We start from the raw sequence: 15,535 nt of genomic DNA, 5'->3' as shown, positions 1-15,535 counted from the left end.
CACCATCGAGGCCGGTAGGTAAAACGTTGTTTTACCCACCCACTACTGCACTTACTGCAAATCTGGGACGATTCCGCCCTTAATCTGACTCTTTTTTTTGGCACTCCTCAAAGCAAAATGCTTGGTCTCTCATAATGGCACAGCTGAGATCAGTAACCCACTAGGTGGAGGATGACTGGATGAATGTTCATCCTAACATTGAGTGGAGCATTACAATGGAATTCTGCAACTTTGCTTCATTGTGCTAAGTTGTTTCTCTTGCATGTAAATGAACACATTACCACAAATATATTTACTCAGCAAATACATTTCTTCCTTATATGTAGTTATATTATTATTTTATTTACACAATGTTGGTATTTATTGCCTGATAAAGCAAGGAGCAAATAGACTTGGAATGAATTAGCTTAAACCAAGACATTATTAAAGAGAGAAGAAAAACTGACTTAATTTGTGCCAGACAATTCTTCCCCGATGGCTCTTTTTGCTGCACGTCAGTCACATTTGTGTCCTTTGGTAGGCCATGTCATCATATATGTGTCATCTGACTGTGCTACTCTAACAGCTGTCTAAAACTAAGGGGAGAATTTTCTGTATGTCAGGTGGGCCGGTCAGGAGTGGGCGCGGGCGGGCACAGAGCCGACTGCCGTCCGCGATTGGCTGCACGCCACCATTTCACGTGCACGGGCCAATTAAGGCCCACCCAGCGTGACGCACGGCCGGTAGCGCTTCTACCTGTGTGGGCGGGGGAAGGAGACATGCGCGCGGAAGAGCGCGGAAATCTCAGGGAGGTTAAGTACATAATACCAGTTCAGAAATAATAGAGTTAAAAATTATTTAGCTATGTCCCCTCATATGACAGTGTCACATGAGCTGGGACATGTTAATGAATTGTGCAAAAAATATTTATTTATTTAATAAAACCTTCAGGAAACCTCATCCCGCCCATGGGAAACGCGAAAGCCGCTGCGGCTCTTCGCCTGCCCGCCAACCTTAAGGTTGGACGGGCGGTGTTGATAAGTACTTTAATTGGGTTTTTAATGGCCTTAACAGGCCTTTGCCAGTTTGGCGGGTGGGCAGCCGGAGGTGGCTGCGCGCCCACTGAACGTAAGATCTAAATGATGTGCGGCGACGCCAGGACGCACGCCCGACATCACCACGCGTCATTTTACGCGTCGGCATGCCGGGCCCGCCCCCGCTCGCCGATGTAAAAACTCTGGCCTAAAAGTCAAAGGTCATTAGCCAATTCTGTGAAATAGCTTTAATTTCCAGCACATTGGGTTCGATTTTATAAAATTCACTCAAGTGTTAAATTGTATGAGCAACATGGCCCACAATGTGAATTTTATTTAGTAATACACAAACCATGTGCTCTCACTTTTCCTTTCATTTGTGGTGCTGCATAGCACTTGCATCATCCTGTTGGAGGGCGTATAACCACTGATCTTGATTGCCACACCAGTCACAAAATGATGTTGGAGCCAAATAATATTGATGGTTTATCTGTATTTAATTAAAAATAAATTTTTGAATTGAAGGTGCACTTTACAAACATTGGCTCTTGTAGCAGAGGCAAAAATTGAAGCATGAAGATTATCCAATCCCAAATGGCCCAGTTTAAAAAAGAATCGCCAGGTTAAAGACACCACAATTCCAGGACAAAGTATCCCGTCATTCAACCAAGTTATGCTAAATCTGAATACTGAATTAATGTTCATCTGTATATATAAGTATGAAATATCACAGAGCTCTAGTTAATTTTAAATATGTATGTTGAGTGTCTAATTAATATATTCAAGATTATTTTTATGTTTAACAACAACCTCTGCAAATGAATTCAGAAATATGAAAATCAGGCTAATTTAAAGTGATTTGGTTTATTAAAAAACATAATAATGCCAAATTCTGTGATCCACACATACAGATTTGCTCTCACAACTTCTTAAAGTTTTTGATTGGCTTGGAGCTTAGGCACATAGGTAGGTGATTATTTTTCACAACGTGTTTTTTTTCTAGAACTCTTGTAGCCCCTAGAGTAGATGTTACTCTACGTCTACCAAGTCTGGACTCTTGCTGACAATCTAGTGCAGGTTTTCCAGGTTGCCACTAACTTAATTTAAATTCAGCCTAGTCATAAAGGATCATAATTCTGGAAAATTTACTGTGTGACTACAACTATGGGTCACTTTGTACCTCAGCAGTTCTGCCTGCTATCAGTTTAGTATGGTATTATGTGAATTTATACTTTGAAGAAACTGTGCCTGCATTTGAGGGTGAAGATCAATTGGAGAGATGTTAACCTCCATTACTCTTTAATATCAAGAGTATTTCATAACCACAACCAGTGGATCAGATCTAAGCTCTGCAGTCCTGCCACATCCAGTCAAGAATGGCGGTGGACAATTAAACAACTCACTGGAGGAGGAGGCTCCATAAATATCACCATCCACAATGATGGGGGAGCCCAACACATCAGTGCAAAAGTTAAGGCTGAAGCATTTGCAACAATCTTCAGCCAGAAGTGTCGAGTGGATGATCTATCTCGGCCTCCTCCTGAGGTCCCCTGCACCCCAGATGCCAGTCTTCAGCTAATTCGATTCACTCCATGTGATATCAATAAATGGCTGAAGTCACTGAATACCGCAAAGGCCAAGGGCCCTGACAACATTCCGGCAATAGTACTGAAGTCTTTTGCACTCCAGAACTAGCTGGGCCCCTAGCCAAGCTGTTCCAGTATAGCTACAACACTGGCATCTACCTGGCAATGTGGAAAATTGTCCAGGCCTGTCCAGTCCACAAAAAACAGGACAAATCCAACTCAGCCAATTACTGCCCCATCAGTCTATTGTCAGTCATCAGCAAAATGATGAGCAATAATCTACTCACTGATGCTCAGTTTGGATTCTGCTGGGGCCACTCCGCTCCTGACCTCATTATAGTCTTGGTCCAAACATGGACAAAAGAGCTGAACTCAAGAGGTGTGGTGAGAGTGAATGCCTTTGACATCAAGGCAGCTTTTGACTAAGTGTGGCATCAAGGAGCCCGAACAAAACTGGAGTCAATGGGAATCAGGGGGAAAACTCTCTGCTGATTGGAGTCATACCTAGAACAAAAGAAGATGGCTGTGGTAATTGTAGGTCAATCATCTCAGTCCCTGGACATTGCTGCAGGAATTCCTCAGGGTAGTGTCCTAGGCCTGACCATCTTCAGCTGTTTCACCAATGACCTTCCCTCCATCATTAGGTCAGAAGTGGTGATGTTCATGGATGATTGCGCAATGTTCAGCACCATTCGGGACTCCTCAGATACTGAAGCAGTCCATGTCCATTTGCAGCAAGACCTGGACAATATCCACACTTGAGCTGACAAGCGGCAAGTAACATTTGCACCACACAAGTGTCAGGCAGTGACCATCTCCAACAAGAGAGAATTCAACCATTTCCTCTTGACATTCAAAGGCATTACCATTGCAGAATCCCCCACTATCAACATCCTGGGGGTTACCATTGACCAGAAACTGAACTGGACCAACCATATAAATACTATTAGCAGGTCAGAGGCTGTGAATTCTGTGGAGAGTAACTCACCTCCCGACTCCGTAAAGCCTGTCCACTGTCTACAAAGCACAAGTCAGGAGTGTGATGGAATGCTCTTCACTTGCCTGGGTAATGCAGCTCCAACAACACTCAAGAAGCTTGACGCCATCCAGGACACCTTATTCACCACCTTCAATATTCACTCCCTCCATCACCGACGCACAGTGGCAGCAGTGTGTACCATCTACAAGATGCACTGCAGCAACTCACCAAGGCTCCTTCGACAGCACCTTCCAAACCCGCGACCTCTACCACCCCCAGAAGGACAAGGGCAGCAGATACATTGGGACACCACCACCTGCAAGTTCCCCTCTCAGCCACACACCATCCTGACTTAGCAACTACATTGCTATTCCTTCACTGTCACTGAGTCAAAATCCTGGAACTCCCTTCCTAACAGCATTGTGGGTGTCCCTACGACACATGATCTGCAGCGGCTCAAGAAGGCAGTTCACCTCCTCCTTCTCAAGGGCAATTAGGAACGGGCAATAAATGCTGGCCTAGCCAGTGATGCTCACATCGCATGAGCGAATACGAAAATAGTGTGTGCAGGGGAATACTAAAACCAATGTTAAGCATTTAAATTTACAGTGTTCTAGTATTCTTGGGTTGTTTTCATTGGAGCAGAAAATACTGAGGGGCGACCTGATCGAGGTGTACAAGGTTATGAGGGGCATGGACAGGGTGGATAGGGAGCAGCTGTTCCCCTTAGTTGAAGGGTCAGTCATAAGAGGACATAAGTTCAAGGTGAAGAGCAGGAGGTTTAGGGGGGGATGTGAGGAAAAACTTTTTTCACCCAGGGTGTGGTGACAGTCTGGAATGCACTGCCTGGGAGGGTGGTGGAGGCGGGTTGCCTCACATCCTTTAAAAAGTACCTTGATGAGCACTTGGCATGTCATAACATTCAAGGCTATGGGCCAAGTGCTGGTAAATGGGATTAGGTAGGTAGGTCAGGTGTTTCTCACGTGTCGGTGCAGACTCGATGGGCTGAAGGGCCTCTTCTGCACTGTGATTCTGTGATTCTGTGATAGTGTTCAGTAGCCATCACATTTCCCCAAGTTTAGAGGAGTTATTCATAAATATCTTTTTAACATTGGCTATTCTTCAGAAGGCAGGTTAAATTTAGAAAGTTGACCTCCATATTACTTCCCCAGTTCTAGCTCCCTGAATAAGTGGAATGAAGACTAAAGGCCAAATTTTGCTTGCCTTTGAAGTGAGAGGGTGCCCCAAGATGGAGGGTGCCCTCTCTCCAACTTCTTTAACTTTAAATTTAAAAATGGCTCAAGAGTTGGACCACCATTGTTGTGGGGTTGGGTGGGGGAATTCCCCCCACAGTGGTTTGTGGCTGCAGCTCCAGCCAGGCAGGCAGGGAAGGTATCTCAGCTTGCCTGGAGCGTGGGTTCCCCCAGTTGGGCACCGGCAGCTCACCTCCAGGCAGCTGAACTGTTCCCCGACGCCTGAGCTGAAAAACTCCACTTGGCCTCTGACAGTAGACCTTTAACACGGTCAATCAACCGCTTGTGGGTGGGTAACTCTGAGCTCACCGCCACCCACCCACCCCCCCAAATCTGCCTCCAGGAAAATGGCCCAGACCAAGATGGAGCCAGCAAACCAGCATGCCAGCCAGTGGCACCCATTTACCCCGCCATCTGCCCACTTACATGCCACCCCTGTGGGGCCTAAAAACGCAGCCTAAAAGTCAGCAGAGTGGGTAGATCTTGGAAACTAACCTGCACTGTGGAAACTAGATCACATTCAGAACAAACAAAAGATTTTGCTAAGATAAAAGCAAAATACTGCGGATGCTGGAAATCTGAAATAAAAACAGAAAAGGCTGGAAAAACTCAGCAGGTCTGGCAGCAACTGTGGAGAGAGAAATAGAGTTAACGTTTCAAGTCCATATGACTCTTCTTCACAGCTCTGAAGAAGTCATACGGACTTGAAACATTAACTGTTGTTTCTCTCTCCACAGATGCTGCCAGACCTGCTGAGTTCTTCCAGCATTTTTGGTTTTTATTTATAAAAGATTTCGCTAACTAGAATTCGCTGGTGCCTCAGGAAATAATTTAACATGTATTATAGGTAGGTCGGTATAGAGAAAAGCTTTTTATCTTCAAAAGATTAAGCACACAGAGTTCCTTAAGACAAGTAAAGCCACACTCTAAATGAGTAGAACTTGCAGACCTTCAACAGGGCTGAATTGAGTAGAATAATTTAAGAATTGGCTTAAAGGCCAGATGTCAACATTTGGAAAGTGAAGTGAAGTAATATAATTGATGGAGTTGTTTAAAATGTTTATTTTACAGAGCACCTTTGACAGGTTTAAAACAAAAACAAGCGTGACTTTTCTCTCTCTTGTACAGAAGAATCGATATACTGTTACACGCCAAACAATTTCACCCGTGACCAAGCTTTATACGCCAGAGGATACTGTTGGACTGAGCTGAAAGATGCTGTCCCTGGTGTTGAACCAAGTCAGCGGCCGTCCCTTTTTGAGCACAAGTTCCTTCCCTACGCCCTGCTCGCCTTCGCCGGCATCATGTACATCCCTGCCCTCGGCTGGGAGTTCCTGGCCTCCACCAGGCTGACCTCCGAGCTGAACTTCCTCCTCCAGGAGATAGATAACTGCTATCACCGAGCCGCCGAGGGGCGGGCTCCTAAAATCGAGAAGCAGATCCAGTCGAAAGGGGCGGGCATTACAGAGAAGGAGAAAAGGGAAATCATTGAAAACGCAGAAAAGGAGAAGAGCCCGGAGCAAAACCTGTTTGAGAAATACCTGGAGCGGCGAGGGCAAAGTAATTTCCTGGCCAGGCTTTACCTGTCCAGGCAGTTGTCAGTGGTCTTTCTGAGCATCATCCCAATCACATATCTGTGTACCTACTACGCGAATCAGAAGCAGAATGAGTTCACGTGCCCTCTGGGGGAGCCTCCGGACATGTCCAGCAGTGAGATGCTGCATGTTCACGTCAACTGCAAACTGCCTTCGGTGCAGATGCAGCGCATCATCGCCATAGTGGACATTGTTCTGCTGTGCGTCATCAACCTCATCATTTTGATCAATCTAATCCACCTTTTTATAGTGAGGAAATCCAACTTTATATTTGATAAACTGCACAAAGTTGGCATCAAGACTAAAAAGCAGTGGCAGAAGTCGCAGTTCTGCGACATCAACATTTTAGCTTTGTTTTGTAATGAAAACCGCGACCATATCAAATCACTGAATCGCTTGGACTTCATCACGAACGAGAGCGACCTCATGTACGACAACGTGGTCCGGCAGTTACTGGCAGCCCTGGCCCAGTCCAACCATGATGTTACTCCAACCATGCGGGATGCGGGCATCCAGACGATTGACCCTAGTGTAGACCCAGCTGACATAGAGGCCAGCGAACAACTTGTTATAAAGAGGCCCAGGAAGAAAATGAAATGGATTCCCACCACCAACCCACTGCACCAGCCTTTTAAAGAACCTTCCACCGCCTTCAAGTTTGAAAACAATAAAGGAGAGAAACCTAAGCCCGCCCGTCGAAAGATAGCCGCGGATAGTCTTGCAGCCCCTCTCCTTGACTCGACTTCGAAATATCTCCAAGATTCATCTTCCAACAAAAACGAAGGGAACATAACTGTTATTAATAGCGAGAAAAAGCACAGTCGGCACCTGTCGTTGGATGTTCATCCGTACATTGTGGGCACCAAAAAGACCAAGCCTGAAAATCAGGAAAGTTGCACATCTCAGAGTCAAGGGGGAGACTTCCTGAACTCGGAAGAGAATATGCTGGCGCATGTGCCATCTCCCATCAAAGGTGAAGTGTGAGCTTATTGCATATTCATAACCTTAAAGGAATTGATAATTGGAGAGTAATGTCACTTACTTTACATGGAGTTGGAGTTTCTCCTCATATTCTGCACATTTTCAGTATAGTATATTTTCACACCATATTTTGTTGGACAAGTTCCAGATCCCTTTCTAGCAGGGTTGTAAATTAAGAAGTTTGCAATGAGAAAGCAGTAGCAAAATGCCCATGAAGTTGTGGTGCGTGACATTTACAGAGGCTGGAGCTGTAATGAACAATAAGGCATCAGACTGGCCCAATTACATGAACAGTCTCTGTACTGGCAATTGCAGAGTTAAAAAATGATGATACAGATTCCAAACCTGCATCAATAACACTGTCAAATTCACCCAGAAAGTAATATTGTAGTTCTTTGAAAAAAACCACTTTTATTGCTACACACTAAACCCAATAGCATTCCACAATTAAGGGGTATTTTGGAGTCCATGTTTAAGCAATATAAAATTTAATGTATCTGAAATGCAAGGGAAGTGCCGACATTACACTATCTGATTGTGGATAAATTTTAGTTATTACCAACCAAACAGACAAACCTGATCTTCAATGCAGAAATGTGTATTTTCTCATGAACATGTCATTTTTGCCAGACAATTCTTCATATTAAAGTTCTTTTTATATCTGTCATGATCAGAAACTTTGTTGTGGGCATTATCTAATTCATAATCATTGATTTATATGTACATTTTCTTTTTCTCCATTAAGTGTTTTGCTTCTCTTGGTTTGCTTCATTCCATCTGGATTATTTTCTGCTTTCGATAATTGCCGACCATATTGTGCAAAACTTCTCAACACTCTCCATTTTCACGCAATCACATTCCACCCAAAAAAACTGCCCAATCAAATGCCAGCAAAAATAAGAAGCCACTGAGATGGTTCCTCACCCACCCCACTATATATGTTTAAAGATAAAACATTTCAGACACAACCGATATAAATCTCACTGAACAATCAGAAAATTAAGAAGCTTTAACCCCCAACAACTCCTCATGCCCTCTCCACATGCAACAAAACACCCCTTAAGCTAGGGGTCACTGAAGTGTAGACATATCCCACCACCCATTTATTTCAAGACGTGTACCCAATAAACTGACTCCCATATCCAGAGACCTGGGGCTGGATTTTCCCTCTGGGCCAAGGAAACAGAAGTTGGGATTGTTTCTGGGTTCCGAACCCACCCCAGTCATTGGGATTTTCACAGAGGCGACCCTCAATTGGGACGGAGATAGGTGGCAGGCAGGCTCTCAAAGCTGGTAGGCCACTCAGAGACCTTCCAGCCTGAGAGGAGCGGCAGGCTGTGATGGCAGGTAGGTAACAGTGAGGGCACTTCAACATGGAGGCATCTTCTCATCAACTTTTTTAAAACTTTAATTAAAAAATTGTTCTTGCAGCCAGGCCTCTCCTTTGTGGGAGGGTGGAGAGGACAAGCATCTTTACCAACAGCATATGGCTGTTCTTACACCCAGGCAGGCAAGGAGGGCCTCTAGCCTGAAGCACTGCACCCTGGTCTGCTACCAGGTGCCCGCCTCTTGGCATCTAAACTGGCTCCCCGTGGTGCAGGAAGCTGGAGGCCAACTGGGAAATTCCAGTCCACCTCCTTCATTTGGACTTAGTAAGGCTCTTAACAAGCCTAATCGATCACCAGCCATATGGAGGTGGATAACCCTGCCCACCCTGAACCTGCCTCCACAAAAAAATGGGCTGTGCCTGGAACGGCATCGGGAAACCATCAAGCTAGTTGTCGCCAGTATTTTCAGGCCCCATCCACCTGCATTCCTGCCCCTAGCTGAGCTCAAAAACCTTGTCCCAATGTGAGAAACTTAATGTAAATAAGCAAAAGTGCCCATGCAGAGGTCACTTTCTGATGAAAAGGATTAGTGCTCCCAGGAACCACAATGTGTATCTTCTCCTTCAAACAGTGTGGGCACTGGAATGCTACACAATGAAGGCACAATGGCTGTTTCCTGAATTATGGTCACGAGGTGTTGTAGCTAAATCTAGTTATGAGATTGTTTATGATCTTTCAGCTTCTACCTTAATCCAATGTGGATGCCCTAACCTTAGTTTGCTTCTGTAAAACAATAACAAAATGAATTATAATCCACTCATTTTAATTCCTGGTTGACTGTCTATGAGAATTCTTCAATCTGATAGGCTACTTAGCCTGCTTGATGACTACAATATTCCTAGAGGCCATAGGTTCCTTAATGTGTCGCCAGTTTGCAAGTCATGTAAGTATAGGGAAAATCGCTGCTCTAGAGCTGGGCAGCTTTCTTTGAGGTTAACTTTAAGCATCGTCGCTTCACCACTAACCACAAAATCCAGGTTATGTAATCAGCAGAATTGTTTGTTACTTCCCCACAATTTGAAGTAAGGATCAAAAAGGACATATACAATGGATTTTGGAGCAATGGTTTACAGTTTTTGGTTATCTAAATGTAGATGGTAACAGTTTAAAACAATCACAAATGTTGAAAAAGTTTTATGTTTGCTTTTCATGACTATCTGAAGTCTAACAAGTTATTTCTCATAGATAGTAATCTGTCTGAAGGAGGTGCTACAAGCAATATTAAATATTCATCAGAGGGCTGCCTAACACTACCCATCAGTAGAGCTCATGCTACCAACTTTATGAACAACTTTCCTCCTGTAGCAGTTCCATCTAATTTAGAAAAGGATGTCTGTGAAACAAAGTCCCAGTTCAACCGCAATCCTACTCATCCCCTAATCAACATCCAGAACATCCCAGCACTCTATGAAGACCGCGAGGATGAAGCATTTCCCTCCAGCTTGCTAAATACAAAAGTCGCTTCCTCTGCTGATGCAGCAGATCTACCCACACGTTCACCAGAGAAGATATTACTCGCTACATTTGAAGACCCTATAGTAATGGTTAGCACGATAGAATATTAGCAAATTAGATATGCAGTAGAATTAGTTCTTTCATATGGCTGATATTGCATCATTGGAGGATGACATTGGCACAATTATTAATCTCTCCATCTGTTTAGGTAACAACAATATAAAACAAATAGTGTTCTGAATGTGTCCACATGCGTTTCTTTAGATGCAAAATAACCAATGGGCATGTTTCCTAACCCAGAAAAATTGTCTTTAAATCAACAAACTCTCAAGACTCAACAAATGTTATGGTGCTTAGCTTTACTAATTGTAACTTGGGTTTAAAAATCTATCCTAAAACTGCCAGCAACGCGAAGCAACAAAGAAGTGATGGAATAACCAACTGGAGTTTACATCAGACAGTTAAAGGACTATAATTAGCAAGTCTTGCTGTCAGAAAGCACAAGTATACCAGTGCTATTGAATAGATTCTGACGCAGAGAATAGAAGGAAGCACTCTTCACTGGTTCTTTGTTAAAGATTATACCAATAAAGAACCAATAATTGTTTACACAGTTTATTTTTACACATCTTTTAAATCATTACATTAGCAGGAAAACTACTTCATAGCACAAAAATGCAATAAACAGTAATAAGAATCACAAAACTCCAAAGCAGCTGTGACCTGTTTACTTTTTACTTCGACTTTTAAAGATTTTTACACTTTGGATTTTATTTCCTGAAAACTTTATCTTAATTAGTAGAGTAACACTAGATTGCTGTATTCCATTTCTTATTGAACATAAATACGCCTATTGTGTAAGTTAAGGATAGCAATAATTTTTGTCAATATATATTTATTGTAAATATTACAGTTCTAATTGTCACCATTAGTATAACGTACATGATCATTGCCTCGATATCACTGAGCTGATGACATTACACACCCTAGCTATGCTGAGGTGCTCTTGGTTTTGACGGGGCTCATTCAATATAGTAATTTGTTATTTATGTTATTAATGATTTTTTTTTCAGTAACTATTGATAAATAAATTTTATGTACATAACTTTAACTGAATGCACTCTTTATAACACATAATGCATGTTCACACTAGTGCACTCAGGCATCCTAATCATAACACTCCACCTGGTGTTTCAAAACATTCTAAATGGAAATGCATAGCTTTGAAACATAGGCTTGGAAAATGGTAGAATGCCAAGAATCAGTGTGAATGGGCAGCCCGCCTGCAATATGTGCTTGAAGATAAAAACTTGAGGCTCACTGGAAATTGGGCTGGGTGTCTATTCTGCATAATAATGGCAAGAGGCACACAGTATTGCTGTGGAGCCCTTCCTATTCCTCCTGGTTCCATACTAAGGTAAGTAGAGAAATGAAAGCTTAACAGTTCTCAAGTGGCCCCCAGCAGTTACTTTAAGGGCCACCAATTATGCCACTGTAGAGCCAGAACAAAACTGGCACATGCTTTACTCGGCTTTTACTGAATTTGGCATGGGGTCCGAAAACAAGCATCGGGTCCCCGATTAGCGTATTGAAAGAGGCTAATGCTGTTTTAGGTGGGCACTCTAGAATTAGGAAGGTGAGAGTTTGACCTTGCTGTCTCCGGGTTACCCAACATGCCCAGTTTCAGTAGGTATCACTGGATTAGCAATCAACCAGGAAAGCTGATTTGTTTTTTCCATTCCATAGCCCAGGGACATTGGTTCCAATAATAGTGCGAGTCATACTGCATGATTTACTCAACATAGTCTAGGAATGCCACTCAGGGCATTCGTGGATCAGTGCCAACCCACATATACATTTACCCACTAAGAAGGACAAGGTAATGATTGTTTTACTTTGCTGTTTCCGTAATGATGAGTGGACCTGTACCACCAAGATGCCCTCCATATAGTGCGATTACTATGTTCCCTCTACCATTAAAAAAGGTTACAATAAAAAAGAACTATGGGCAGAAATATCCCCCCCGTTGGAGGGGTTGTGTGTGGGTGGGGCCGGGCACAAACCTGATAGGCGCCCCCGATCAGGGCCACGCTGCCATTTTCCGTGGGAGGGCCAATTAAGGCCCGCCCAGCGTGACGCACGCCTGGAAGCACTGAGCACTCCCTGTGCGGACGGTGGGGGGATTCCCTGTGTCGGGGCCTACCCTCTTTCACTCATGCGCGCGAAAGAGCACAGGAATCTCCCTGAGGCTCAGAGGTGCCTCACGGAGATTAGTTTAAGTTTTAAACATCCAAATAAAGAAATTAAAAACATTTAAAACATGTCTCCTCATGTGACAGTGTCACATGAGCTGGGACATGTCAATGAATTCCTTTAAAAAGTTTTATTGAATTTTTAAACACTTCATGAAACCTCATCCCGCCTGTGGCTTTAATAGGCCTTTGACAGTTCGGTGGGTGCGCAGATGACGCGGCTGTGCGCCCGCCGAACTGAAAATCTAAATGACGTGCGGTGATGTTGGGACGCCTGCCCAACGTCACCGCGTGTCATTTTACGCGTTGGCAGGTGGGCCCCACCCCCCGAAAATTCTATCCTATGTGTTGGGAGGATGTTTCTGTAGATTTTAAATAGAAAATGGGAGAGGAGATTGGATCCTGCTTTGCTGTTTTTTCAGATGTAAATTGGGACAAATCGATCAACCTTGTGTGCCTATGCCTGATATCCTGAGGGTCTTGAAATACATAGAGTCAAAGTGTTTAACAGGAAAGAGGCCCTTCAGCCCATCGTGTCCGCACCGATCATCAAGCCCCTATCTACTCTAATCCCATTTTTCAGCAGTTGGCCCATAGCCTTGTATGCTTTGGCGTTTCAAGTGTTCATCTAAATACTTCTAAAATGTTGTGAGGGTTCCGTCCTCTACCACCCTTTGAGGCAGTAAGTTCCAAATACCCCCACCCTCTGGGTGAAAATTTTTTTCCTCAAATCCACTCTAAACCTCCTGCCCCTTACCTTAAATCTATGATCCCTTGTTATTGACTCCTCCACTAAGGGCAAAGTTTCTTCATATCTATGCCCCTCATAATTTTGTACACCTCAATCAGGTCCCCTCTTAGCCTTCTCTGTTCTAAAGAAAACAATCCTAGCCTTTCCAGCCTCTCTTCATAGATGAAGCACTCCAGCCCAGGCAACACCCTGGTGAGTCCCCTCTGCACCCTCTTCAGTGCAATTACATCCTTCCTATAGTGTGGCGACCAGAACTGCACACAGTACTCCAGGTGTATCTAACTAACGCTTTATACAGCTCCGTTATAACCTCCCTGCTCTTGTATTCAATGCCTCAACAAATAAAGTCAAGTATCCCATATGCCTTCTTTACCACCTTATCTACCTGTCCTGCTGCCTTCAAGGATCTATGGACATGCACACCAAGGTCCCTCTGATCCTCTGTACTTCCTAGGGTCCTACCATTCATTGTGTACTCCCTTGCTCTGTTAGTCCTCCCAAAATGCATCACCTCACACTTTTCAGGATTAAATTCCATTTGTCACTGTTCTGCCCATCTGACCAGCCCATCTATGTTGTCCTGTAGTCTAAGGCTTTCCTCCTTGCTATTTACTGCACCACTAATTTTCATGTCACTTGCACACTTACTGATTATACCTCCTACATTCCTACATTCATGTCTAGATTATTAATGTACACCACAAACAGCAGGGGACCCAGCACCAAACCCTGCGGTATGCCACTGGACATAGGCTTCCAGTCACAAAAACAACCTTCGACTATCACCCTCTCCCTCCAGCCATTAAGCCAATTTTGGATCCAATTTGCCAAATTCCCCTGGATCCCATGGGCTCTTGCCTTCCTGACCAGTCTCCCATGTGAGGCCTTGTCAAAAGCCTTACTGAAGTCCATGTAGACTACATCAACTACATTACCCTTATCTACACACCAAGTCACCTCCTCAAAAAATTCAATCAAATTTGTTAAACGTGATCTCCCCCTGACAAAGCCATGCTGACTATTCTTGATTAATCTTTGCCTCTCCAAGTGGAAATTAATTCTGTCCCTCAGAATTTTTTCCAAAAGTTTCCCTACCACTGATGTTAGACCCACTGGCCTATAGTCCCCTAATTTATCCCTACCGCCCTTCTTGAATAATGGTACCACATTCACTGTCCTCCAGTCCTCTTGCACCTCTCCTGTGGCCAGAGAGGATTTGAAAATTAATGTCAGAGCCCCTGCAATCTCCTCCCTTGTCTCCCACAGCAGTCTGGGATACATCTCACCTGGGCCTGAGGATTTGTCCACTTTGAAGCCAGCTAAAACCCCTAATACCTCCTCCCTCTCAATACTAATGTGCTCAAGTATATCACAGTCCCCTTCCCTGGTTTCTATACCTACATCGTCCTTCGCTACAGTGAATACAGATGCAAAGTACTCATTTGAAACCTCACCTACATCTTCCGGTTCCTCACACAGATTGCCACTTTGGTCCCTAATGGGCCCTGCTCTTTCACTGGTTATCCTCTTGCCCCTAATATACATAAAATGCCTTAGGACTTTCTTTAATTTTACCCGCCAGTGTTTTTTCATGCCCCCTCTTCACTCTCCAAATTCCTTTTTTAAGCAACTGCCTGCACTTTCTATACTTCTCCAGGGCTTCCACTGTTTTGAGCCCTCAGTATCTACCATAAACTTCCCTTTTTTTCCTTATCCAATCCTGTACATTCCTCGACATCCAGGGTTCTCTGGACTTGTTGGTCCCACCCTTCACCTTCATGGGAACATGTTGGCCCTGCATTCTCACTATTTCCTTTTTGAATGACTCCCACTGCCCTGATGTAGATTTTCCTACACGGTCTGCAGGATGTGGGAAGTCTTAGATGCTCCTGGCTGTCTGAATGACCATATCTGCAGAAGTGCCACCGGTTTGACCAGCTTGAGCACTGGGTTTCAGAGCTTTAGCGTCAGCTGGAGGCACAGCAGGGCATTTTTTTAAATTCATTCACGGGATGTGGGCTTTACTGGGCCAGCATTTATTACCCACCCTAGTTGCCCTTGAGAAGGTGATGGCGAGCTGCCTCCTTGTAGTCCATGTAATGAGGTACACCACAGTGCTGTTAGGAAGGGAGTTCCAGGATTTTGACCCACAAGGAACAGCGATATATTTCCAAGTCAGGATGGTGAGTAACTTGGAGGGGAACTTGCAGGTGGGTGAACCCATCTATCTGCTGCCCTTGTCCTTCTAGATGGTAATGGTCATGGGTTTGGAAGGTGCTGAC

The 15,535-nt window shown here is 44.1% G+C and overlaps 1 protein-coding gene across 1 annotated transcript in view; it reads left to right on the top strand.

The window, feature by feature from the left end:
• panx2 (pannexin 2) overlaps positions 1-10,360 on the top strand; it is a 71,936-nt gene extending 61,576 nt beyond the window's left edge. Inside the window, exons 2-3 of the mRNA XM_078554293.1 lie at positions 5,960-7,399; positions 9,981-10,360. Of these exons, the coding sequence (XP_078410419.1) occupies positions 5,960-7,399; positions 9,981-10,360 (1,820 nt within the window). The remainder of the gene's footprint in view (positions 1-5,959; positions 7,400-9,980) is intronic.
• The last annotated feature ends 5,175 nt before the right edge of the window (positions 10,361-15,535 follow it).

Source organism: Cetorhinus maximus, chromosome 12 (genome assembly GCF_964194155.1).
Source record: "Cetorhinus maximus chromosome 12, sCetMax3.hap1.1, whole genome shotgun sequence".
In the NCBI taxonomy this organism is placed as follows: domain Eukaryota; kingdom Metazoa; phylum Chordata; class Chondrichthyes; order Lamniformes; family Cetorhinidae; genus Cetorhinus; species Cetorhinus maximus.
Note: the sequence above shows the minus strand (reverse complement) of the source record. Positions and strands in the feature narration are given on the sequence as shown.